This window comes from Pseudorasbora parva, chromosome 19 (genome assembly GCF_024679245.1).
Source record: "Pseudorasbora parva isolate DD20220531a chromosome 19, ASM2467924v1, whole genome shotgun sequence".
NCBI classification, from domain to species: Eukaryota; Metazoa; Chordata; class Actinopteri; order Cypriniformes; family Gobionidae; genus Pseudorasbora; species Pseudorasbora parva.
Genome location: NC_090190.1, coordinates 40,825,591 through 40,853,400, shown reverse-complemented (window position 1 = coordinate 40,853,400; position 27,810 = coordinate 40,825,591). Strand labels below are relative to the sequence as shown.

Sequence of the window (27,810 nt, the reverse complement as noted above, 5' to 3'; positions counted from 1 at the left end):
GTGTCTGGTATGCTCTTTACTGTGTGTCCATGGCGTTTAGGGGTTTGGAGGAGTGTGGCGCGCGTATCCTTTCTTCAGGTGATCCGGTGTCTTTGACTCGCTGCGGTTCAGACCAAAGTAGAACAGAGAACACGTCTGCATTTCAACGCCAAGGAAAGTACGAGGTGCATACTTTAACATAATAGTCCATTTTCTTGACCTAGTTTATATAAGTTTGGCATCAACTAGTGACACTTATTCGGACGGTAATTGTTTCTCATGTGGACGTCTGAAAAAATAAATAAATGTTCAGTCACTTCAGTGATAAATCTCGTGAAAAACTTTTTTTGTGACTATGTATAGTAAACTAGGGGTGTCCCCGACTAAGGATTTACACATTCGAATCAGTATTTTCGAATCTCTCTATGGTCGACCGATAGTCGAATCATCTGTGTGTGTGTAAACCATAGACCGGAAAAAAATAAACGGTATAAACGGGTTGGGAAGGGCAGGACACTAGTCAGCAGGAGGCTAAGACTATTTTTATTTTACTTTACAGACGGCACACAGCCACCACTTTTAATAAAGTGATCAAAGCTACACTACACACTCGTAAATGAACCGTTCTCTCATAACATTTAAAAGCCGTCATCGAAACAGAACATCACACAAATATATAAAAGAACATTTTGATAAATAACCTAAAAAAATACCTGCCTAGAGAGGAAAAGAACACTTTGAGTCGTGCTTATATGCACGTTCTCAAGCCGATTGTGCCTTAAGGAGGTTGCACACCGGACTGAAGCTCAGCGCCGTGTCTCAGGATCTCACACCGGACTGAAGCTCAGCGCCGTGTCTCAGGATCTCACACCAGACTGAAGCTCAGCGCCGTGTCTCAGGATCTCACACCAGACTGAAGCTCAGCGCCGTGTCTCAGGATCTCACACCGGACTGAAGCTCAGCGCCGTGTCTCAGGATCTCACACCAGACTGAAGCTCAGCGCCGTGTCTCAGGATCTCACACCGGACTGAAGCTCAGCGCCGTGTCTCAGGATCTCACACCAGACTGAAGCTCAGCGCCGTGTCTCAGGATCTCACACCGGACTGAAGCTCAGCGCCGTGTCTCAGGATCTCACACCGGACTGAAGCTCAGCGCCGTGTCTCAGGATCTCACACCGGACTGAAGCTCAGCGCCGTGTCTCAGGATCTCACACCGGACTGAAGCTCAGCGCCGTGTCTCAGGATCTCACACCAGACTGAAGCTCAGCGCCGTGTCTCAGGATCTCACACCGGACTGAAGCTCAGCGCCGTGTCTCAGGATCTCACACCGGACTGAAGCTCAGCGCCGTGTCTCAGGATCTCACACCAGACTGAAGCTCAGCGCCGTGTCTCAGGATCTCACACCGGACTGAAGCTCAGCGCCGTGTCTCAGGATCTCACACCGGACTGAAGCTCAGCGCCGTGTCTCAGGATCTCACACCAGACTGAAGCTCAGCGCCGTGTCTCAGGATCTCACACCAGACTGAAGCTCAGCGCCGTGTCTCAGGATCTCACACCAGACTGAAGCTCAGCGCCGTGTCTCAGGATCTCACACCAGACTGAAGCTCAGCGCCGTGTCTCAGGATCTCACACCAGACTGAAGCTCAGCGCCGTGTCTCAGGATCTCACACCAGACTGAAGCTCAGCGCCGTGTCTCAGGATCTCACACCAGACTGAAGCTCAGCGCCGTGTCTCAGGATCTCACACCGGACTGAAGCTCAGCGCCGTGTCTCAGGATCTCACACCAGACTGAAGCTCAGCGCCGTGTCTCAGGATCTCACACCAGACTGAAGCTCAGCGCCGTGTCTCAGGATCTCACACCAGACTGAAGCTCAGCGCCGTGTCTCAGGATCTCACACCAGACTGAAGCTCAGCGCCGTGTCTCAGGGATCTCACACCGGACTGAAGCTCAGCGCCGTGTCTCAGGATCTCACACCCGACTGAAGCTCAGCGCCGTGTCTCAGGATCTCACACCGGACTGAAGCTCAGCGCCGTGTCTCAGGATCTCACACCAGACTGAAGCTCAGCGCCGTGTCTCAGGATCTCACACCAGACTGAAGCTCAGCGCCGTGTCTCAGGGATCTCACACCGGACTGAAGCTCAGCGCCGTGTCTCAGGATCTCACACCCGACTGAAGCTCAGCGCCGTGTCTCAGGATCTCACACCGGACTGAAGCTCAGCGCCGTGTCTCAGGATCTCACACCGGACTGAAGCTCAGCGCCGTGTCTCAGGATCTCACACCGGACTGAAGCTCAGCGCCGTGTCTCAGGATCTCACACCGGACTGAAGCTCAGCGCCGTGTCTCAGGATCTCACACCGGACTGAAGCTCAGCGCCGTGTCTCAGGATCTCACACCTGACTGAAGCTCAGCGCCGTGTCTCAGGATCTCACACCAGACTGAAGCTCAGCGCCGTGTCTCAGGATCTCACACCAGACTGAAGCTCAGCGCCGTGTCTCAGGATCTCACACCAGACTGAAGCTCAGCGCCGTGTCTCAGGATCTCACACCGGACTGAAGCTCAGCGCCGTGTCTCAGGATCTCACACCGGACTGAAGCTCAGCGCCGTGTCTCAGGATCTCACACCAGACTGAAGCTCAGCGCCGTGTCTCAGGATCTCACACCAGACTGAAGCTCAGCGCCGTGTCTCAGGATCTCACACCAGACTGAAGCTCAGCGCCGTGTCTCAGGATCTCACACCGGACTGAAGCTCAGCGCCGTGTCTCAGGATCTCACACCGGACTGAAGCTCAGCGCCGTGTCTCAGGATCTCACACCAGACTGAAGCTCAGCGCCGTGTCTCAGGATCTCACACCTGACTGAAGCTCAGCGCCGTGTCTCAGGATCTCACACCGGACTGAAGCTCAGCGCCGTGTCTCAGGATCTCACACCGGGCTGAAGCTCAGCGCCGTGTCTCAGGATCTCACACCAGACTGAAGCTCAGCGCCGTGTCTCAGGATCTCACACCAGACTGAAGCTCAGCGCCGTGTCTCAGGATCTCACACCAGACTGAAGCTCAGCGCCGTGTCTCAGGATCTCACACCAGACTGAAGCTCAGCGCCGTGTCTCAGGGATCTCACACCAGACTGAAGCTCAGAGCCGTGTCTCAGGATCTCACACCGGACTGAAGCTCAGCGCCGTGTCTCAGGATCTCACACCAGACTGAAGCTCAGCGCCGTGTCTCAGGATCTCACACCGGACTGAAGCTCAGCGCCGTGTCTCAGGATCTCACACCGGACTGAAGCTCAGCGCCGTGTCTCAGGGATCTCACACCAGGCAGACGTGAACATTACGCGCCATGCGCGAGCTCAATTTTGAATCACTGCACGATGAGTGTATCTTGTAGTACAGGGTGAAATCAGTATATACATTCATGATTTGAGGGAAATATACATTTATTGCTGCGGACAGGTGTCAAATGCCGCCGTCAGTGTTCGAATTTTAAAGGCGCGGCGCGCGAAGCTCAGTGCCCTTAAAGGGGCGATCGCTCAGCGCTGCGACACGTCTTTATAACACTAATATTGAGCACACCCATATTGCCAAAATGGTATAATCCTTGTTTCATAACACCCGCAAAGATTCGATCAGTGGTCGAATCCGGTCCTGCATATCAATGCATCGAATCTTCGACTATTAGGGGTCACCCCTATAGTAAACTATCATTTATTCCTGTGATCAAAGCTGAATTTATCATCATTACTCCAGCCTCGTGTCACATGATCCTTCACTAATCATTCTCATATGAAGATTTGATGCTTAAAGCTACTCTTTATATATATAATAGTTTCTGTTCCTCTCAATTCTGATTAACTAATTCTAAATTAACATGGCAATCCCCCTCTTCACATTCGACACGGTGCCATCGAGTGTTAAAACGCGAAAGGCGAAGCTTGAATTTATGGGTATGTCCCTCTTTGGCTACTGTACTTTCAAGATGGAGGGCAACATGGCGACCGGCATTCGAACCCCTCACCCGTATGTATTTTTAATGGCATATTATAAACGTACGAGAATACTTTATTACTTGAAAGAAGTAAATATACATTAATGAGCACATATATTTTGGAAAGAACTAAGTGTTTTTAGCTAAGAATAAACTAAAAGAGTTACACAGTGTAGCTTTAATAAACATTTCTCATTATTATCAATGTTCAAAACAGTTGTGCTGCTCATATTTTTGTTAAACCATTGATTGTTATTTTGATTAAATAAAATGAGGGCACGTGAATAAAAAAAAAAAAATTAAACAGATAAACCATTGTAAAATAAATACTGCAGTATTCCTTCTAAAATTGATTTCATGGGGACTTAATTATTATTTTTTTTAACAGATAAATCATTTATTGTAAATGATTTATCATTTATGATTTATATTCCTTCTAAAATTTTCTTCTAAAATTGATTTCATGGGGACGTTAGTACTTTTTTATACTGGATTATACTGATTAGGCCCTGACAATGCTGCCAATATATCTTGCTAGATTTTTGGGCCAGTTGCTATTGTTATTATAAAGCTCATTTCTAAAATTCATATGAACAATGTCAACTTGCGTTTTAAGGGATTGCCATGTTCCACGAAGACAAGCGGGAGAAATGCTTTCTCCAATAAATGACAAAAGATGTCTGTCAGTGTTTCTAATCCCAAACCGCTGCTGCCACAGTTCGGTTGGAAATGGAAACCCTTTTGGAAATTTGGTGGTGTCTCCATCCAGATTCCATTTCATGATTTGATAGAATGTTTTCGACTAATGATGGTCAAATAGAAAAGTGCAAACAGGGTTGTGTTTCAATTGATTTCTTCGTGGTTTGCCACACTATAACGTTACAGGAGCATTAGCATGTCGGCTACTGTAAACAGCTGAAATTGCAGTCATGGTTTACTTGCCGTTTTCTTTTGAGAGGGTAGCATAGACGTATCCAATACCAAAAATGACATACGATAAATCTAAATTCACCAACCGGCAACCGCAACATTAATATTGAACTGTGGTATTGTGGGTGCAAAGTAACTGTGTCCAGCTTGCTTTGAGCTGTAGCCTGGTATTTATATGAAGGGACAACAGCTAACATCCTTTTCTTTATTTGCTCGAAAGCTTAAGAGATTATTGGTCATTCAGTAACTCTTGGCAATCCTGCTGGAATGTCCGTCCAGCTGTGTGTGTGTGTGTGTGTGTGTGTATGTGTGTGTGTGTGTGTGTGTGTGTGTGTGTGTGTGTGTGTGTGTGTGTGTGTGTGTGTGTGTGTGTGTGTCAGTGACTCAAAGCTGTCCTTGGATAACCTTTACCTGTCTAGCAGCATTATAACCTTCTTCAAAGACTTCAAATAACTCTAGTGGAAGAGACAAAGGCAATGAGGTCGATATAAACACTGGATCCAGCTAACAGGGAACGCTCTCAGAACGCTCTGGCAAGGTTAGTTGTTTATTTAGGTAAAATAAATCAGTTAATATTATTGCAGTAACTTTAATAGAACGTTTGTTCAAAGCTGTATGGTCTTTAATGCTGTTTTCAAAACTTTAGCACAAAAACATTTAATCAACATTCATTAATTTTGAATTAATTCATGATTCTCGGAATGATTCTCTCGACCACAGGGCTCATAAACGTCTTTATAAAACAAACCAAATGATTTATTTCTCATCCACCCGCGATTGATTGGAATATTATTTTTGTATTACTTGGGCCACCCGATCGGTGGATATAAGCGTGAACTGCACGCACACACACACACCCAAATCAAGAAAGGAATATTATTTCACTATTTCAAATTCACCGGCCTTCCGACAGGCGTACGTTTTGGTAGCCCGTCTGGAAAACACACAGCCCCGGGACTACTATTACATATAAAAAAGACGTTTTACTCACATAAGTGTGTTGCACCATTCCTGTCGGATCCGATATAGAAGGCACAGCGTTGTGTTTTAATCTCAATATATCTGCAAATCCAGCTCAACCTGAGACTTGTTTACAAACGATCCTGCAGTGAAATGAAGCGAACACACGTACATGTCTTCCCCACGTGAGCTGGAACTTTATTAAAAATAAATGAAGTATCACACATTCCTAATATTATAATCCGAAAGAAGCTTATGCAGCGACTGTGTTCTTCCATAACCAGGAAAAGCGTAATATCTTGCTATCTTTTCTTCGTTTATTGCTGCTGGCTAGCGCGATTCGAACAGCTCCATGAGCCGGTGGGTGGCGCTACTGAATAAGACCTGATTATTATTCTGTAGAGGCGTGTTTCGCAACACGATGACGTCAAGATGCGCACAAGATGATTTTCTGGGCCTGGTGTCTATAAAAGCTTTTCTTTGACTAACAATGAAGTTTTCAGCTCTGAAACTTACAGGATATTCTTATATTACCATGACACCTTATACATTAAAAGCTCAAGGTAAAGTTTATTTCTCAATTCATCACCCCTTTAATGCCATCCCATTGTTAATCCGTAGGGTTTAATATGGAGTCGGCCCCTTTGCAGCTCTGACAGCTTCAGCTCTTCTGGGAAGGCTTTCCTCAAGGTTTAGGAGTGTGTTTATGGGGATTTTTGCCCATTCTTCTAGAAGCTCATTTGTGAGGTCAGGCACTGATGTTGGACGAGAAGGCCTGGCTCTCAGTCTCCGCTCTAATTCATCCCAAAGCTGTTCTATCGGGTTGAGCTCAGGACTCTGTGCAGGCCAGTCAAGTTCCTCCACACCAAACTCCTCATCCATGTCTTTATGGACCGACGCTTTGTGCACTGGAGCGCAGTCATGTTGGGACAGGAAGGGGCCATCCCCAAACTGTTTCCACAAATTTGGGAGCATGAACTTGTCCAAAATGTTTTGGTATGATGAAGCATTGGCATTGCTCTTGGTGATGTAAGGCTTGGATGAGCAGCTCGGCCATTGAAACCCATTCCATGAAGCTCTCTACGTGTTATTGAGCTTATCTGAAGGCCAAAGAAGTTTGTAGGTCTTGCAGAAAGTTGGTGACTTCTGTTCATTTTTTGCCTCAGCATGTGCTGACCCCGCTCTGTGATTTTAAGTGGCCTATAACTTCCTGGCTAAGTTGCTTTTGTTCCCAATCGCTTCCACTTTGTTATAATCCCACTAACAGTTGAGCGTGGAATATTTAGTAGTGAGGAAATGTCAGGAATGGACTTATTGCGCAGGTAGCAACCTATCACGGCCCCACGCTTGAGTTCACTGAGCTCCTGAGAGCGACCCATTCTTTCACTAATGTGTGTAGAAGCGTCTGCAGGCCTAGTGCTGGATTTATACACCTGTGGCCATGAAGGGATTGAACACCTGAATTCAATGATTTAGAGGCGTGTCCCAATAGTTTTGGCAGTATAGTGTGTGTGTGTGTGTGTCCCGACAGACCTTTTAACTCAGAATACCACTAAAAACCAGCCCCAATCATGTGTTTAATAGCAGTCATTGTAGTAATTATCCAATTTGTGTCTTGTTTTTGTTGATCAGGATGGCAGATCAGCATTACACATCGCAGCAGCTCACTCCAAAGATGAGGTTGTCAAACTACTGGCAAGAAAAACTGATCCTAATGTACCAGGAGGGGTAAGATGTTCAGTTTACCCATCTTCATGTGGTCACATTGAACCCACACTGACATATCTGTTCTTCTAAAAATGTCTTTCTCTGTATTTGTGTTTTTTTATCCAGAACAAATATCTAAATATCTTAAATCAAGATACAGTATAAAGTCTTGTTTTCAGAAAACATGAGGAAAAAAAACTGTAGCTTAATCAGGGTGTCCGCGGGGTTTTAAAAAGTATTAAAAAGTGATAAATCAAAATTGCCAAATTTAAGGCCATTAAAAGTGTTAAATGTGGTCTCAGGTATTATTTTTTTCCAAACTAGGTATTATTTTTTCAGACTATCGGGTGTCCTATTCTGATTAAAATTCTATCTGCGTTCGCGTTAGTTCGTTTAAATATGGGCTTTAGCATATCTGGGCACATAATCAAAGATCTTTCGTCTCCGTCTCGGCGTATGTTTGATGCGGACACATTCAGCGGTCGTTCGGCATCACCTCAGAGCACTGAGCGCTCGACAGAAGGGGCTGGCTTACATTTTATTTTAGACTTGCTTCAAGGCATATCTTCAACGACTATCCTCATAAGAGCAATCTTAAATGATTTATATAAAGTCTAAAATGAACAAAAAGAGTTGTGAGAGAATGAGGCGCGATCCATAGACAGTGAGATCCGCGTGTCTGTCTGCTCTTAAAGGGGCAGCAGCCAATAAAGCTTCCTGTCAGTAAAGTTAAAGAACAAAGGGAACAGAGAAAATGACTCGCTGCTCTTGACTAAATAACTTTTGTAGCTTTAATAAGGATTAACTATTTAATTTATAGTTTATGCAGTGCAGACTACATATAACTTTGATAACTTTATTAAATTTCTGTATATTTCCTAACTGTTAAGACAGGAAGGGCAGGAGTAAACATGACATTTATTATGGGTTTATGTTAGCATTGTTTTAAGTTTACTTAAATTAAAAACTGTTATATTTTTGAAGCCTAATAATAAATGTAAAAAAAAATATATTAAAAAAAATCAGTAGCTGTATTAATATCAGTAATACTGGCCTTCATTCATAAAAAGATGCCATTTAAACAAGTATTTAAAATATACTGTCTTTATGTTGTTTCTACATTAATTTGATTAACTGTGAAATTATTATATTAAAAAATATATAAAAAACGTACAAAAACATTTCTTTTTTTATTGCGATTAATCACAGAAAAAATGTGTGATTAATCTAGTTAAAGTTTTTAATCGATTGACAGCACTAGTTTTTAGTATTTTGTTAAATTCAACAACTTATCACAGTTATAGAAATGTAATATTTGGCTCAGGTTTTGTTGTTGGAAAAAAAAAAACTAAATAATTTAATTGCTGAATTACCAATTATTAATTGAAATCAGATGTGTATGCAGTAATGCTTCTCCTTAACCAACCTTTGTGAATGTTGAGATGTATTTTACTGTGTCTGAATGATAACTTATAACAGATTTCCTCCTGGTGTCGATTCTAAATCTGCTCCTTTTTTTTGTATGTTATATATGTCAAAATCTGTGTAAATAATAGAAAGGTCGCTGATTAACACTTGCAATTCAGTGTCGTGATGGTTTTAATAAATATTCTGAAGGCAGTAAAAAGGTATTAAAAAGTAGTAAATTTAACTTAAGGATTGCTGTATATACCCTGTTAATTCAATAAGATTATTTTTCTGACACCACTGACAGATAATAACACAACTCACTTGATTTTGATACATTTTTCAGAAAACAAGTCTTAATAAGTAATGTTCTGTCTTAATTTAAGAATGGTTAGATATTTATACTGGAAAACAAGACAAAAATAGTAAGCAAGAAAATAATCTTTGCTGAAAACATTTAACCATCTGTATCGAGTTTTATGTGGCCAATGCCTTCAAATTTTTTACTGTTGCACCATTTAATAATGTAAATGGCATTGTATTGTAGTAATACAGACTTTAAGGTGATTATTCACTGACTCTGAATGCGTGATCGTGACCAACAACACAAAACACGTTTCAGAAAACACTTCCTGCTTGTACAGGAAATGGGCTTAACTCCTCAAAACGGCTGATTATGTTTACAGTGTCCCCTTGAGTGTTTATGTTACAGTATGGCAGTTTCACAGTAACATTTTTACAAAAAGGTTCCTTTTTTTACATTAGTTAATGTAATAAAGGTCGTAGATGGGAAGGAAGGAGGCGGGAACCGGCGAACGTTCAACAACTTTAATTAAATACATAAAACGAAAGTAAACCGCGGGCAGCCCCTCACGGACGACTGCCCGCACACACATAACAAAACATAAACAAAAAACTCAACGTGAAGCCCAGGCCTGGTCCTCTCTCGTCCTTGACTGGTGTCGCTCGTCCTTAAATGCCTCCGAGCTCCCTCATGAGAGGACTCGAGACCGGTGTGCCTCGCAGGTGACGCTCTTTCGCCATCACGTCCCCGGTCTCACTCGCTCCTCCCATGTCTCTCGCTCGTTTACCTCGCCACAGTTAACATGAGCTAACAATGAAAATACTTCTAAAACCTTTATTTACCATTATTTCAACATATACTAATCATTTTTGCCAATTTAAAGTTGTGTTTGTTACATTATTTCATGGGCTTGCACTAACTAACATTTAAAACATTAATAAATATGGCAAAAATGCATGGCTCAGTTTAATATTAACTAGGGGTGTATCGATATTAGACGTGCCGATTTTCGATAATGCGATTTATCACGATAATGAATATGCACGATATTGTTATCGTGGGCACTTTAAAATATCGTAAATAATAATTTATTAACAATTTATAATTTTTTTATAATGCACTCAAGAATACTTTGCCCATCAACCGTATAAATGCTCAACACTGCTGTATTCTGCGTCAAAGGGACACGCACTCAGATATAAACAAGCCCAACGTGCGTTTGCACATGACTGAACCGGTGAAGGAGACGCGCTGCTGAAGTGCCGCTCAGTGACAGCAGAGGGCGCTGATGAACTGCAGAATGCAGCGGTTACCCCGGAATCAAAAATCTGTACCAAGATTTTTGTAATCTCAATGTTGTTCATCACAGCACCAAATACTTAATACTTAAAGACTTAATAGGCTTTATTTTCAAATTTAAACATTTTTATGTTTTAATCTGGACTACAACCCTAATAATTAGAACTGTTCTAATTAGTTGTTATTGTTCAGTATAACTTTGAGATACGACTTCATTAGTTAACATGTTAATTCATTATTACCAAACTGACAATGAAAAATACTTATAAAGAATTAATCATTCTATGTTAATTTCTTAGTTACTTTTTAATAACATTAAAATCAAAATCAAAATAACTTTTAATGGACCTAAGATAAAACGAACAATGATCGGTATTTCTTAACTAACATTAACAAAAACATTATACTTTCTGTACCAAATGTAGCTATTGCTCAATCTTAGTTAATGCATTAACTAATGAGACCTTATTGTAATTTGTAAGCCTACCTGTTGTTCTTTATAGCCTAATTCTTTTGCACTTTAATCTGTTTGAAAATTTTACTTTTACAGCTCTGAAAAAAATCAAGAGACCACTTAACATTGATTTTTCAATGAGGGGTCTCTTAATTTTTTTCCAGAGCTGTATATATTTTTGGTGCATTATTGTATTTAAACATTCAGTTATTTTTGTTCTTAAAGCTGTTATGCTATGGCAACACTTTTTTTTTTGCAACTTATTTAAATATCGTGATAATATCGTATATCGTGATAAAACTTTATCAATTAATCGCAGCATGAAAAATTGATATCGGCACATGCCTAATCGATATATCGCTAAACGATATATCACGATATAAAATTGGACGGTATGTACAGTGGATGGAAAATGATATGTTTCGCGATATATTGTTTTTTTTATCCAAGGCTAAACTTGCTGTAGTAGGCCTAGGTATAATTCACCCAATCACAAATTTACTATAAATGTAAATTAATCTCTGAATAAATGAATAAATTAAACTCACAAATGAAGATATTCATTTCTTTATGAAACCTGGGATTTCTGTCCCTCCTGTATTGCTGCCTGTATTGAAAGCATGAGTAATTTACGGGGTTTCAGTGATATTAATACATTAAACGACTATATGTAATGTTGAGTATTCTGTATAATAATGCAATGGGGATTATTTGTGGGTCCTAATAACAATAATACACAAATAATAATAATGTTATTATTTTAATAATAATAAAAAAGTAATAAAAATAAATAAAAACCTCTTTATTTTGGCTTAAAATATCAGGATACGTATCGTGAGTTCAGTATCGTGATTTATATCGAATCGTGACGAGTATATCATTACACCCCTAATATTAACCAATTTGACCTTATTGTAAGTTGTAAATGGTTCTTTTTTTAAGTCTTTTAACAAAAATCTTTTCGCAAGACACATCAGAATGGTCTAGCAGTTGTTTCCATAGCACTTAATGTGACTAGATAAATGTATTTAAAAGATCTAAAATGTCCAAAAAGTATGAATTGCACAGTATTTTTTTATTCTCACACTGATGTCATTGAACTTTATTGTCCAGCCCAGTGATCAGTTGCCCCTGCATTACGCGGCGTCTCGACCAACCGGTGGACTCGGAGTCGTGCAAACGCTGCTCAAGTTCAGCAGCAAAGATGCTCGTCTGACACCAGACAAGGTACAAACACTTCTTCAAGGTCGATAGCCTTTTAGTTGGCTCTCCCCTAGTGGGCGGTGTCATGTTTCGTATTACAACATTTACTGCACGGTTTTAGAATCAAATCTTTTTCTAAGCTTGACAAAACACACATCATTGGAAAGGTCAGAGACTGTTTTCCTGTCCATCCAGGATGGCTGCCTTCCGCTGCTGCTGGCTGTCAAAGCCGGGAATGTTGGGATTGTACGGGAACTCGTCTCCAGCCAATCAGAGCCTCAGCTCAGAGCTGTGAAGACAGTAAGCAACACATAACTTTCCAAACCTGAGGATTGCATTCATACATTATTTGCTCTTTGAACAGTCAAACAAATCAAGTGGAGTTAGGTAACTGTAATGTAAAACATCTATTATTTCCAAACTCGATTTGTGGTGCTGAAAAGCATGTTTCTAGCATGATTAATATATTAAGCTGTTTAAAAATACATCAAAATGCAGTACATACAGACAATGACAGCAGCTCAAAATGTAAAAAAAAAAAAAATTTATTGATATCATTGATTCTGTATAAAAATGTAGATACAATGTAAAGGATTTGCTCTGGTTCTTGTTTTTATTTTTTTATATTATTGTGCTGCTTTTTGTCATCTGTTGACGTTGTACAACCAGATTGTGTTGGTTGGTGTTGTATTTTTATCCACCCCTCCTTCACTTTGATTGGACGGCTGGGTAAAAAGTGGGGAGGGGGGGGTTGAAAATAGTAAAAAAGTTTTTCAAAAACACAGAATGCAAAGATTGCATTTAAAAAAACAAAAATTGCATGTGTGTTTTTAAACTAGATTTTTAAAAGGTGTTACATCCTCATTTGTCACTGACCTGTAACATCATATCCAGAATCAAATACGCTTGTTTTGAAACAATATGACCCAATTTTGCATTCCAGCATCAAAGGTAGGATAGGTAGGAATTGGTTAAAAAACTTTTTTTCCAAACTTGTTTAAACTTTCTTTATATATCAATAGATAATTAAAATGTAAGTACTCTGAAAAAGAAAGTATAAAAATTGAGTGTCTGTAGACCTCTCACGACTGTTTTAAAGACAGCTCATTATTTCCATTCACTCCACCTTCTCCCTTCTGGGCTCTTTCCAAAGCCACGCCCCCAAAATACATGAACACGCCTCACCGACCAATCAGCTGGAAGACGCATTATTGACCTCAGAGGAGCAGTGTGCATGTAGTGACAACATGTCACAATCACATGTAATAAAATAAAAAAATCGAACTTTATCAGTATGAATATAAACAAATAAGATGTCTTTTAGTACTCACTATCAAGCTAGAATACCGGTACTGGTAAAGTTTAAAAGACATTTTTTTGTTTGATTTGGTAACGAGCTAGTTATATTTATAAGGCAAAGAAAACGGGTAGCATCGTGTTTTTCCAATAACATCAGATATACTGTGATAAACATGTGCTCTTGATACATGCTTCATGAAAACATAAACCAAAAATATTTATAATCAAAATGAAAGATTACCTGCCAGCAGAAATACAGCAGCAATGAGTCGTTTTTCAGGTCCCTCAGTTCTCACCATCGTTGAAAAGCCACGCAGATATTTACTCGCGTTTGATTTCTTTGTTTATCCAAAGACTTTCTGTGCATTGCCTTTTCTTGTACTGTCTTCCTTTTTTTTGCATTGCTTGCCTTCGCTGACTGTAAAACCCTGCACTGAATTTTGAATGCTCTTTCTCTGCCATTATTTTGCCTGGGTTTCTTGCCTCTTGAACTGCTCAAATCAAACGAGCGCGCGCATGTGGGCAGATCCTGTATTGAAAGCGGTGGTCGCCATGGTAGCGAGAGAGAGTGACAGTCGCCCAAGCCAATCATTTGTTTCGTCCCGAATGAAAATAATGAGCGGTGTTTATTGCAGATTAAAAAGTCTAGAGTCACTCGATTTTTATACTCTTCTTTTTTAGAGAACTTACATTTTAATTATGTATTGACATATAAAGAAAGTTTAAACAAATTTGGACAAAAGTGTTTTAGATCAGTCCGTCCTACCCTACCTTTAATTATATGAACGCATCTGGTTTGTATTGTGATGGTTGAATTGTGCTTCCAGGCGAACGGAGACACAGCGCTTCACATCTGCTGCAGACGAAAAGACGTTGAGATGGCCAGAGTCCTGGTAGAGTTTGGTGCAAATCCGGACTCTAAGAATGTAAGGAGGCCACATAAACACACACACACACACACCAGCACACACACACCAGCACAAAGAACAAGCAAAACACGTGCAAGCAGCTTGATTTGTCCTGTTCTTTGAGTCAATATCCTGTTGCATCAACTAACTTCTGATGGGCTTCGATTGGTGTACAGATGACCTTATCAAATCAGGAACACTGAGGAAAAACAGGAATCGTTAGACAGCCTCATGTGATTATTAAACTTCAAAATAAACATAAGACAAACTTGGATACTGGATTGAGAAAGCCTAGTCTGAAGGTAGTTGTAAAAGCTTGAAGTTTGAAACATATTATCTGCTGATGATGAGTTATGGCGGTGCTTCGTTTATAGTGTTTATACTGTAATACATTGCAAATGTGGATATTTGCATATTTTATATCCCTCGTCTTTTTGAATGAGCAACTAGGAGAAGAAAAGCAAAGGCATTTAAACATTTCGAGGTAGTTCATTATTTAAAGGGAAGGAAATAATTAGATCATTATTTTACACAAATTTTAAATATAGTTTTTTTAAGTATCAACACAATAATCCATTTATTAACGTTCTTTAAACGCATTGTTATTGTATTAGCAAACTTTAGTATTGGTCAACCTGTATGTATTGATATATTGATACATAAACAATTTTCAATAGTATTGAATAAAACATGTTTGAGTATTTTAAGCTTGCAGTTCACATGTTTTACTAATAAGCAATGCTAAGTCCTAATACTTATATTACTATATATAATGTGCCCCAACCTTTTTAATGAAAGTAAAAGAATCATGATACATGATTTATTTTGAGATTATGGGTTTGGACAAACAGTTTTAAAAAAGTCTTACATTTTCATTGCAAAATCGAACTTAAAAACTCTTTTCCATGTTAATATTTGATTTCAGTTCACGTTTGGAGAAGTCGTTAGCCTGGGGATTTAAATGCTTTTGAATGGGAATGTGTCATAATTTGTGTTTAGGCGGATTGATTGTCTATCGATGTGACTTGGGTGAAGATTAGATTGAATCCAGGTAAATCCAAACTTTTTCCTCCACCTGTATTCCAGGATTCTGGAAGGCAGTGCATGTACTTGTCTGCATTTTCCACCACAATTGTACAGTAAATTGACTCAAAATGTGAGAGCCAGGAACAGAGCAGAGGAACAGATTTGATCCCACTGAGAGCTTAGATAAGAAAAGACATAAGACAGTGACAGAAATGTGGATTGAGATAATGGATGGAGTTGAGGTAATGGATTTTGGAGGCATTTTGAGAAAAGAAAAGGCAGATTTTGTACCCGAGGGCCTTGTTGACATGATTGCCCCTTTTAATTGCTCACCATTTCTGTCTCCATGTTAATGGTGCTTCCTTCCCACCGACTGGAGCGGAAGACCCATCAACAGTCTCAAAAACATCCGTGACAATTATCCTGTGTGGATGATCCGAGACAGAGATTTTGATTGCTGATCAGTTCACACACATCTTGTACAGATGACCGATTCCTCTCCAGTGTTATTTTAGTGACTTGCATGCTGTTATAGTTTTTGATTTTTGAATTAGCTATTATATTTTACACACTTTTCACTTTAATTTTAGTTCAATCATGACAACTCTAACAAGACATAGTTTGTAATCCTGATTATTGATGTCCATTCATCCCATGTCACTTATACCATATGGGACTTTGGAGAATATGCTAAATAAATCTGATAAAAAGCTAAAAAAATAAAATAAAATTCCTGACTAACCAAAAACAAACGTTACAAATACATGTTTTGGGAACGTTGCCAGAACGTTCTAGGATCCCATAACTAACGTTCTGAGAGTGGAATTGTTAGCTGGGCAAACATAAACCCTGTAGCAGATCTAGGCAGGTGGAGCTGGGGGAGGAACTCTAAATCTCATTGGCTGCAGGATCAGCAGAGCCAATCAGCTTGTTCCCTGCGGTAATGGTGTGATTGCTTGCAGATTGCATGTAAAGGACCACCAGCCTGTGCCCTCTAGAGCGGTGGTTTTCAGTGGCGTTTAATTGATTTAATTTGTAATTTTAGTGCTTCAACTTTAACAAAAAAAAAAAAAAAGGATGGCTCAGCCACTAGTTTTTCATCTAATATCTGTTTTATTTAATGTTAGCTTTATTTTAATGGACAAAAATATATCACTTGTGAAGCCAAAGTAAATGCATTAATTCATCTCTAATGCTCTTACGATATATCAAAGGTCTTTAATCGTCTATAATACAATTTAAATATTAGTTGTCATATTAAAAATTGAAAAGCATGAATAAAGTAAAATGAAAAATGATTCAAAATAGTTTTATTTTATTATAGCTGACTATATTCCTGTGCATTGCAGCAATTTGAAGAGCAAAGCCTTCATCTTTGAAAGGCACCAAAAATCCTAAAGTCGTGAATATAAAAGGACTTGTCGACTTATGTTCATATTTCTCTAGTTTTGTTGGAGACATTATGCTAACATTAGACGCCAGTGGAATGTTTCTCTTCAGGCAATGAAAGGGGTTACACTCAAAAATCCTACTTGGAGATGTCAGGAAAGAAGCCAGCCTTCCCCGTCACTAAGCGTCCGCTTTAACCTCTGCCGGGACAGCTGGGAGTGTTTCTGGAACGATCTGGAGCTTTATGCGAGGTTTGGAAAGGACTGAAAGGGTTAGTTCTCCCAAAAATGAATATTCTGTCATTAATTCCTCACCCTAATGTCGTCCAACACCCGTAAGACCCGTTCATCTTCAGACACAGATGAAGATATTTGTGTTGAAATCCGATGGCTCAGAAAGGACACCTCATTGACACCAATGTCTCTCAAGACCCATCAAGGCACTAAAGACGTCGTTACAAAGCCCATCTCACTACAGCGGCTCTACAACAATTTATGAAGCCATGAGAATATTTTTTCTGCGCAAAAAAAACCCAAAATAACGACTTATATAGTGATGGGCCGATTTCAAAACAAAGCTTCGAACCGTTATGAATCAGCGAATCGATTCATGATTCGGATCGCCAAAGTTACGTGATTTCAGCAGTTTGACACACGATCCGAATCATGAATTATTACGCCCCGCGATCTAGGGGAAGGAAACAAACACGCTAACCGGGCATAATAAGAAGAAAATGGGTTGTGGTTTGGAATCCCAGCACCGAATCACTCCGGTCGATAATCAAACATATAACCAACTATAAGTAAATATAAATGTATTAAGTAATCGTACATAAGAGGGCGAGCATCTCGTCAGGGTGTCCAAAGGCCAAAATAACAAACAGAACAAACCTAAAAAGAAACAGAGGTACACTAAATAACCTAATGGAAGCAAAAAGAAAATACATTTAACTAACCTAACTGCCTAACATAAACAGAACCCAAACAAGTTTTAAAATAAATAGCAGGACACCCCTACGCTCTGGTGATGGTTTTGTTTACATGCCCAAACATCAAACAGAACAGTTAAACATTGATCATTGGCCGGAGGAGGGATCCAGGAGCTCTCAACCCGTTCGCGGCCGAATCAACAATGAGCTCCTCATCGAATGCGGACGGCGTCCTTTTATCATCCACGCCTCAGCTGGATGACCAATAGCGATCATCCAGCCAATCACTGGTAAACCTATCAGAGCAAGGATAGAGAAAAGGAAAGGAGAGAAAGAAAACACGGCATGGCGATACAAGTGCAAGACACGGGTCGTAATGGATCATTTCACTGATTCATAACCGTTCGAATCTATGTTTTGAAATCGGCCCATCACTATATAAAGTCGTTATTTTGTTTTTTTGGCGCACAAGAACTCTTCTGGTGTCTTCATAAATGATTGTAGAGCCGCTGTAGTGAGATGGGCTTTGTAACGACGTCTTTAGTGCCTTTATGGGTCTTGAGAGAGGAAATGACATTGGTGTCAATGAAGGCCTTTCTGAGCCATCGGATTTCAACACTAATATCTTCATCTGTGTGTGAAGATGAGCGGAGGTCTGACAGGAGTCGAACCACATGAGGGTAAATAATTAATGACAGAGTTTTTATTTTTGGGTGAACCAAACCTTGAAGGCTGAGTTTGAAGGGTGGATGGATGGAGGGAGATATTTGTCCTGATAAAGGCCAGTGAAAGATAAACAAACAGAAAATATGAACTTAGAAGATTATGTGCATCCTACAGTTATATTCCCAAATTGAAGAAGCACTCTGACGGATTGTGCTTCATGCTTAAGTGCTTTCTGATCAGTTATTCATCGTTCAGTAGACGCCTGTATTCATTAGAGAGCATCCGAGTGCTTCGTCTTCATTTGAAGCGCACACACTCAGATTTTTTACAGCACTGAAACCTATAAAGAGAAACTGAGGTTTGCTAATATCGAGAGCATTCGAGTCAGTGTTGTGCTGATGTTTGAAACGCAAGCATTGTGAGATTTCTCCAACTGGTGTTGAGGTAATTACCCAGCATGCCCTGTTTGTTTGCAGAACGAGTGGCAGACTGCGCTGCACATCGCCGCTCTGGAGGGAGACGAGAACATGCTGAAGTTTTTATACCTCTGCAAGGCCAATCCCAACATCTTAGACAAGGTGAGACAACGAGAGGAAGGATTATAATGAACTATCAGTCTCTGTATGAATCACCAAAAGTTAATAGTAGCTCTCAAATTCTGTACACTGTAAAAACATTTTTTTGAAATTGTAAATAAAAAAGACCATTGAAGTATGTTTTAGAAGAAAATACTATCTCCAGTCTTTCTACTTCATAATTTGACGTTTGATTCAGTTACTGGCCATTTCTTTGAAGCAATTCTCTATCAGAAATCCATCCATTAATGTATTTATTCTTCTGCCCATCCATCCATTAATGTATTTATTCTTCTGCCCATCCATCCATTAATGTATTTATTCTTCTGCCCATCCATCCATTAATGTATTTATTCTTCTGCCCATCCATCCATTAATGTATTTATTCTTCTGCCCATCCATCCATTCATTTATTCTTCTGCCCATCCATCCATTAATTTATTCTTCTGCCCATCCATCCATCCATCCATTAATTTATTCTTCTGCCCATCCATCCATTAATGTAATTATTCTTCTGCCATCCATCCATTAATTTATTCTTCTGCCCATCCATCCATCCATCCATTAATGTATTTATTCTTCTGCCCATTCATCCATTAATTTATTCTTCTGCCCATCCATCCATCCATCCATTAATTTATTCCTCTGCCCATTCATCCATCCATTAATGTATTTATTCTTCTGCCCATCCATCCATTAATTTATTCTTCTGCCCATCCATCCATCCATCCATTAATTTATTCCTCTGCCCATTCATCCATCCATTAATGTATTTATTCTTCTGCCCATCCATCCATTAATTTATTCTTCTGCCCATCCATCCATCCATTAATGTATTTATTCTTCTGCCCATCCATCCATTAATTTATTCTTCTGCCCATCCATCCATTAATTTATTCCTCTGCCCATTCATCCATCCATTAATGTATTTATTCTTCTGCCCATCCATCCATTAATTTATTCTTCTGCCCATTCATCCATCCATTAATGTATTTATTCTTCTGCCCATCCATCCATTAATTTATTCTTCTGCCCATCCATCCATTAATTTATTCTTCTGCCCATCCATCCATCCATCCATCCATTAATTTATTCCTCTGCCCATTCATCCATCCATTTATTTATTTATTCTTCTGCCCATCCATCCATTAATTTATTCTTCTGCCCATCCATCCATCCATCCATCCATCCATCCATCCATCCATCCATTAATTTATTCTTCTGCCCATCCATCCATTTATTTATTTATTCTTCTGCCCATCCATCCATTAATTTATTCTTCTGCCCATCCATCCATCCATCCATTAATTTATTCTTCTGCCCATCCATCCATCCATTAATTTATTCTTCTGCCCATCCATCCATCCATTAATTTATTCTTCTGCCCATCCATCCATCCATCCATCCATCCATTCATTAATTTATTCTTCTGCCCATCCATCCATCCATCCATTAATTTATTCTTCTGCCCATCCATTTATTTATTTATTTATTCTTCTGCCCATCCATCCATCCATCCATCCATTAATTTATTCTTCTGCCCGTCCATCCATTAATTTATTTATTCTTCTGCCCATCCATCCATCCATTCATCCATCCATTAATTTATTTTTCTGCCCATGCATCTGCCCATCCATCCATCCATCCATCCATCCATCCATTAATTTATTCTTCTGCCCATCCATTCATTCATTCATCCATCCATTAATTTATTTTTCTGCCCATCCGTCCATCCATCCATCTATTCATCTGCCCATTCATCCATACATGCATACATTTATCCGTCCATCTGTTTATTCTTCTGTCTGTCCATCCATCCATCCATCCATCCATCCATCCATCCATTTCTTCTTCTGCCCATTCTTCCCATCATCCATATATCATTCATCTATTTATTCTTCTTCACTTTCATTCATCCATCCATCCATTAATATATTCATCCATCCATCCATATATCTATTCATCCATCAATATATCCATTCATCCATCCATATATCTATTCATCCATCAATATATCCATTCATCCATCCATATATCTATCCATCCATCAATATATCCATCCATCCATCCATATATCTATCCATCCATTAATATATCCATTCATCCATCCATGCATCCATCCATCCATCCATGATAGAAGTGTGTTTTTGTCCTGGAGCTGTGGTTGATTTGTTCTCTTCCTTCTGTCTCAGATGGACAGATCTCCTCTACACATCGCTGCAGAGCAGGGACACACTAATGTCGTCGAGATCCTCACTGAGAAATTCAAGTCATGTGTGTTAGCAAGAACTAAGGTGACTCGCTTTCAAACTATTTATTATTGCTTACACGTACTAAATACATAGATAAAAATTAAAAGTTAAGAATAAAAAACAGACACAAATGAGGCAATAGTTGTCCAACAGTAAGAGTACAGAGATATGAAATGAATGTGGAGCATCTTGCTTGACTTCATATTGAGGTCTTTGACTTTTGATTGCAGAATTTGAGTGCAAATTGGAGCATAGTTTGAGACGATGTTGCGAAACTCTGGAAAAGATGCATAATTATGATAAGATTACTGAGATCGATTTCTCAGGAGAAACATCTGATAAGCAGGAGATTTCAGCAAAAGTTTCCATTTGTTTTCAAATATAATTATATTATTTTCAACCAACTGAGAAAAGAAGAGATCTCATATGTGACTGTTTCTCTCCTATAGTCTTGAACACACTTAGGGTGCTTTCACACTTGGTTGGATTGCCTGGACCGAACCTGAGTTCGGCTGTGTTCACATTATATTATTTGGTTCTGAACCGGGGTTTGTTTGCGTCATCGTCATCTGTTTACCCGGCTGCTTAGTAACGAGAGCCGGCAAAATGCATAGAGTTGCTCCCGTCACTTTTATATTTTTGTTTTTGAATCGTTGGTTTTATTACCAAAGCTTCTGTACGCAATGGCACTTGCGTCTATCTGCCGCGAATGTACTGCAAATGCTCTAAATAATGCCAAAGACGAGCAGATATGAGATTTACAGCTCTCTGCTAGCAGTATGTCAGTGACGCTCGTCAGGTAAATGAGTGAAGCACACACGAAACACATTTTTATCAAATCATACGTCATTAATAGCGGTTCACTTCCGTGATTTAGTACAATTGCGTTCACATCAGCAGCGATCCGTACCGGAGTTCACATGAAACGAAGCCCAGACCACCATTTTAAGCAAACTCGGGTACGGTTCGCAGGTGCGCACCCGAGTTCGGAAGACTGCTTTCATATCATCTAAATAAACCGAACTCTGACGTCAATCGAACCCGGGTGCGCACCAAAAATGCTAGTGTGCAAGCACCCTAAATGTGTTATTTCCTTGTGTTGTAATCCATGAACATCTTTCTAATGAATCTCTCCCTGATGATCCCATATAGGACGGCAATACACTTTTGCATATTGCGTCCCAATGCGGTCACCCTGCGACTGCTCTCACGCTCCTGAGGAAAGGCGTCCTTTTGCACATGCCAAACAAGGTACTGAAAGATCCGGGAAATTAATTTAGATTAGTATATTGATTATCACAAGTGTAAAGGCCTAAAGACAAAATCTTGATCTTTAAAGGGATAGTTCACCAAAAAAAAAAAAGTGATGTTTATCTTCTTACCCCCAGTGCATACAACATGTAGTGTGTTTGTTTCTTCAGTAGAATATAAATGAAGATTTTTAACTCAACCGTTGCTGTGTGCCAGTCATATAATGATGTGAATGGGTAAAAATTCTATGAGAGCAAAAAAAAAACATTATTAGAAAACATGTGTAACCCCTTCTGTTTGGACCAGGACTTGAACCCTGGTCCGCCGGCATGAGAGTCGGATGCTCTAACAAGGAGGCTAAAGGCTGCAACCCCTAGCGTCAGGCGCTAGAGCGTCTCTTGAGGTCAGAGGAGTGAGGTTTACTCACACAGCAACTACTATTAGCTGGCCTCTGTTACACTCACCCCCCTAAACCTCACTCCCATCCGGGTCACGGCACCAATGTAACCCCTTCTGTTCGGACCGGGACTCGAACCTGGGTCCGCCGGCATGAGAGTCGGATGCTCTAACAAGGAGGCTAAAGGCTGCAACCCCTAGCGTCAGTCGCTAGAGCGTCTCTTGAGGTCAGAGGAGTGAGGTTTACTCGCACAGCAACTACTACTAGCTGGCCTCTGCTACACTCACCCCCCAAACCTCACTCCCACCCGGGTCACGGCACCAATGTAACCCCTTCTGTTCGGACCGGGACTCGAACCTGGGTCCGCCGGCATGAGAGTCAGACGCGTTTTAACAAGGAGGCTAAAGGCTGCAACCCCTAGCGTCAGTCGCTAGAGCGTCTCTTGAGGTCAGAGGAGTGAGGTTTACTCGCACAGCAACTACTACTAGCTGGCCTCTGCTACACTCACCCCCCAAACCTCACTCCCATCCGGGTCACGGCACCAATGTAACCCCTTCTGTTCGGACCGGGACTCGAACCTGGGTCCGCCGGCATGAGAGTCAGACGCGTTTTAACAAGGAGGCTAAAGGCTGCAACCCCTAGCGTCAGTCGCTAGAGCGTCTCTTGAGGTCAGAGGAGTGAGGTTTACTCGCACAGCAACTACTACTAGCTGGCCTCTGCTACACTCACCCCCAAACCTCACTCCCATCCGGGTCACGGCACCAATGTAACTCCTTCTGTTCGGACCGGGACTCGAACCTGGGTCCGCTGGCATGAGAGTCAGACGCGTTTTAACAAGGAGGCTAAAGGCTGCAACCCCTAGCGTCAGTCGCTAGAGAGTCTCTTGAGGTCAGAGGAGTGAGGTTTACTCACACAGCAACTACTACTAGCTGGCCTCTTTTACACTTGCACAAAGAGCCCTGTGGCTCATGACGACACATTGATATCTTAAGACACAAAACGATCCGTATGTGTGAGAAATCGAGCTGTATTTATATATTTTTTTACCTCAAATAAAACGCTATATCCAACAACCTGAAACGCGCTTCGCTTCCAGTAACGCCACATTCACACGGGGCGTAGGCGTTAACGCTTGACGGAGGGCGTGGCTGAAGCTGGGTGCTGACGCGATCGTCATAGTGACAACAGCCAATCACATTAACTTGCCGCTTGGACCAAAACACAACACAAAAAAGCGCATTTTTTGGTTGTATGTGCGAGTGCGATTGCCCGTGTAGTTGTTGTCAGCGCACTGCACAGGTGCACGAAGCTGTTAAGTACATTAAATCCTGAAAAAGCGCCGACAGCAGGAAGAATATCACGTAGTGGTCCAGGAGCTGCGTCTGGATTTTTAACGGTCTATGGTCTGGATGGTTCACGGAGCAGTAATGAACGCAATTGGCTAGTGTCTGCTGTAGGATATTTGCATACGGCGATCTGATTGGATGACGCCTGCGCTGGCGCTTGAAAAGTTGAGAATTCTTCAACTTCTGCCGCTTGCAACGCGAGTGAAGCGCCGCGACGGAACCCACAGTTCAGTTCGGCAACGGATGATGTCACCCATTCAAAGTAAATGGGAAGCGTTAACGCCTACGCCCCGTGTGAATGTGGCGTAAGAAAGGTCAATATACATGCTCTGGTGTCGTGTTTGTGTAAAGACATCCCTTCTGGTAGACACAATTTGCCGTAGTTTACACCAACGCCAGAAGTGAATCTTGTACACGAACCAGAGCGTGGATATTGACCTTCCTTACCGGAAGCGAAGCGCGTTTCTGGCAGTTGGATAAAGCGTTGTATTTGAGGTAAACAATGATATAAATACGGTTCGATTTATCACACAAACGGATCGTTTTTTGTCTTAAGATATCAGTGTGTCGTCATGAGCCACAGGGCTCTTTGTGCATGTTGTTTAAGCATGTTTTTCTAAGAACGTTACCCATTCACTTGATTATATGACCTACACACATCAACAGTTGGAGTTAATCTTTATTTGTGTTTTCCTGGAGAAACAAACACACCTACATGTTGGGTGCCCTGTGGGTAAGCAGATAAACATCACATTTTCATTTTTGGGTGTACTATCCCTTTAAACTATGTTTTTTTTAATATTTTGGTTAGAGACAGAGAACCTGTTTGGATCTTGTTTTTTGAATTGTTGTGAATAAACATATTTATAAAATATATTATTGTGCATAATTGGATGTTGTGTAATTGTTGGCAGTCCGGGGCGGTTTGTCTTCACGCCGCGGCTAAAAGAGGCCACGCGGCTGTAGTGAAGGCTCTTCTCCTGAAGGGGGCGCACGTGGACGCCACAGCTAAAGACGGACAGACGGCTCTTCACATCGCCGTGGAGAACTGCAAGCCGCAGGTGGTGCAGATGCTACTGGGGTTCGGGGCACATGTGCAGCTCAGAGGAGGAAAGGTAACAAAAACACCTGCTCGAATCTGGTTAGAGGATTTATCATAAAGACATTTCTATCACAGTTCAGTGAGATGCTATTTAAAACGATCATCTCAGTTACTTATTAAGAAATAGATGTAAGAAATAGAGTTAGTTAGTTAGTTAGATAGTTAGTTAGAGGTCATGCATTAAGTAAGGGATAATGTCCACCCAGCCGGTTGTTATCGCAGAATAAACCCCGACAGAGTGATCAGGACCCCGAGGCGAAGCGGAGCATCACTCTGAAGGGGTTTATTCTACGATAACACCCGGCTGGGTGGACATTATCCCGCTTATTACACGGCTACTAGTCTCAAATAAATTACACACAAAGTATTGTCTTGAGATTAAATATTTTATTTAGGGATGCACCGAAATGAAATTCTTGGCCGAAGCCGAAACCGAATAATAATGAAATGCTTGGCCGAAGACCGAAGGCCGAATACCGAACGCGGTGTTTCGCATTTTTTCCATTTATTTGGCAATTTTTTTTTTACCATTATAATAATTAAATAGTAAAAATTTGCTTTTTACTATTTTGTGTTGCTTTTCAGAGAAATAAATCAAATAACAAAAATACAATTTCAAAATATTTATTTAACACTGAATTTTTTTTAACATTCCAGCAGATATTAAACAAACTAAGCACAACATAACTTAAAATAAATAATTAGTAAAATAAAAAATATATTTTTATTTGGCCATCTTAGAAGCCCCCCTTCTTGAATAGCCTATGTTAGGCCTATAACTGACTGCTGAAAGAATGTAACTCTGTATGTCTACAACAACTAATGTGCATTGAATAGTGCAAAAAATGTGGATGAACCCACAACAAATAAATAACTGTCTTAGACATAAGCCTACTTCTTCAGGAAAAGTGGCAGGTTCTTCTTTATGAAAAGTAGCTTCTCTGCTTTCTCACATGAAAGTCGGTTCCTCTTCTCATCGATGACATGAGCACTAAATTTCAGCACTAAACAGTGCTTCCACACTGCTGACATGTTTGCTGCATAAAGCACGCATCTCTTACTCTACGTGGGTTACTTTTTGATCGCGTCATTAAAAACGTCATTGTTCGGCCAAAATTATTCGGCCTTTTTACTTATTCGGCCGAATGCCGAAAGTGCTTTTTTTGGCTATTTTCGGCCGAATAATTTCGGTTGCCGAATATTCGGTGCATCCCTAATTTTATTAGCTCTTACGCAAAGCTTCCGCGAAGGAAAACAGTTCCAACCTGCTTTAAGCCTTTATCTATTGCTGCTAAATGTTGAAAATGAATGCTGAAAGGGTTAGTTCACCCAAAAATGAAACCAAGCCTATGATTTACTCACCCTCAAGTCATTATAGGTGTTTATGACATTCTTCTGTCAGACAAATACAATCAGAGTTATATTTAAAAAGTCCAGGCTAAAGTTAATCCCAGCAGTAGTTGTAGCTGTGTTTGAAGTCCATATAAAATGCAGCTGTCTGTCAAATAACTGCTCCACACGACTCCGATGGGTTAATAGAGCCTTCTGATTCCAATCGATGCGTTTGTGTCAGAAAAATATCCATATTTAAAACTTTATAAAGGAAACCTGCCTTGAAGTCTTCCATTGTAACCCACGGCTGTTTAAGCCACAAGATGGCGCCAGCGTTAAGCACAGAAGTAGAACCGGTCAAGATAACTCGTAGTACCCGGATGAGCGGGTGTTATCTGGAAATAACAGACCGCTGGAATGCGCGATTGACCAATCAGAATCAAGTATTTCACAGAGCTGTGTAATAACTAACATTAACAATGAGTATGACATTTGCAAACCCTCTAGCTTGCTTCCTAGTTGTGTAATAAACCTGGCGCTGTATATTATGAATATTGTTGGCCCTTTGAGAAATTGCTTTTATTCCTCTTTAGATAAAAGCATCTACTTACTTAATAATGCATATATATATATTAATCTGTGTTAACATTAGTTAATTAAAAATACAAATCTTCATTGTTAGTTCATGTTCATTAGGCTAAATGATATTGACTGATATTATTTTAATAATGTATTAGTCAGGGTAACTTAAACCATAAAAAAACAATTTGTCACTTGAAATAAAATGAACATTATATCGACAATAAACTACTTGCCAAGAAAAAATCTTATTTTCATTTATTTTAAAATTATTATTATTATTTTATCATAAAAATAACTTAAAATAATCAGAAATAAAATATGTTTGTTTTTGTCTGAAATAAAAAACAAACTGTTTGTTTCTTCAGTAGAACATAAATGAATATTTTTAACTCCAATCGTTGCTCGTATAATGCGTGTCAATGGGGTCTAATAGAATTATATGAGCAACGGTTGAGTTAAAAATCTTCATTTGTGTTCGACTGAAGAAAAAAACACACCTATATGCACTGGGGGTCAGCAGATAAACATCACATTCTC

General features: G+C 40.3%; 1 protein-coding gene across 1 annotated transcript in view; it reads left to right on the top strand.

Moving 5' to 3' along the window:
* The window catches only part of trpn1 (transient receptor potential cation channel, subfamily N, member 1), a 67,350-nt gene that overhangs the window by 8,722 nt on the left and 30,818 nt on the right, over window positions 1–27,810 (top strand). Inside the window, exons 3-10 of the mRNA XM_067426288.1 lie at window positions 7,479–7,574; window positions 12,131–12,244; window positions 12,416–12,520; window positions 14,347–14,445; window positions 18,913–19,014; window positions 21,204–21,305; window positions 22,416–22,514; window positions 25,172–25,372. Coding sequence (XP_067282389.1) covers window positions 7,479–7,574; window positions 12,131–12,244; window positions 12,416–12,520; window positions 14,347–14,445; window positions 18,913–19,014; window positions 21,204–21,305; window positions 22,416–22,514; window positions 25,172–25,372 — 918 coding nt within the window. The remainder of the gene's footprint in view (window positions 1–7,478; window positions 7,575–12,130; window positions 12,245–12,415; window positions 12,521–14,346; window positions 14,446–18,912; window positions 19,015–21,203; window positions 21,306–22,415; window positions 22,515–25,171; window positions 25,373–27,810) is intronic.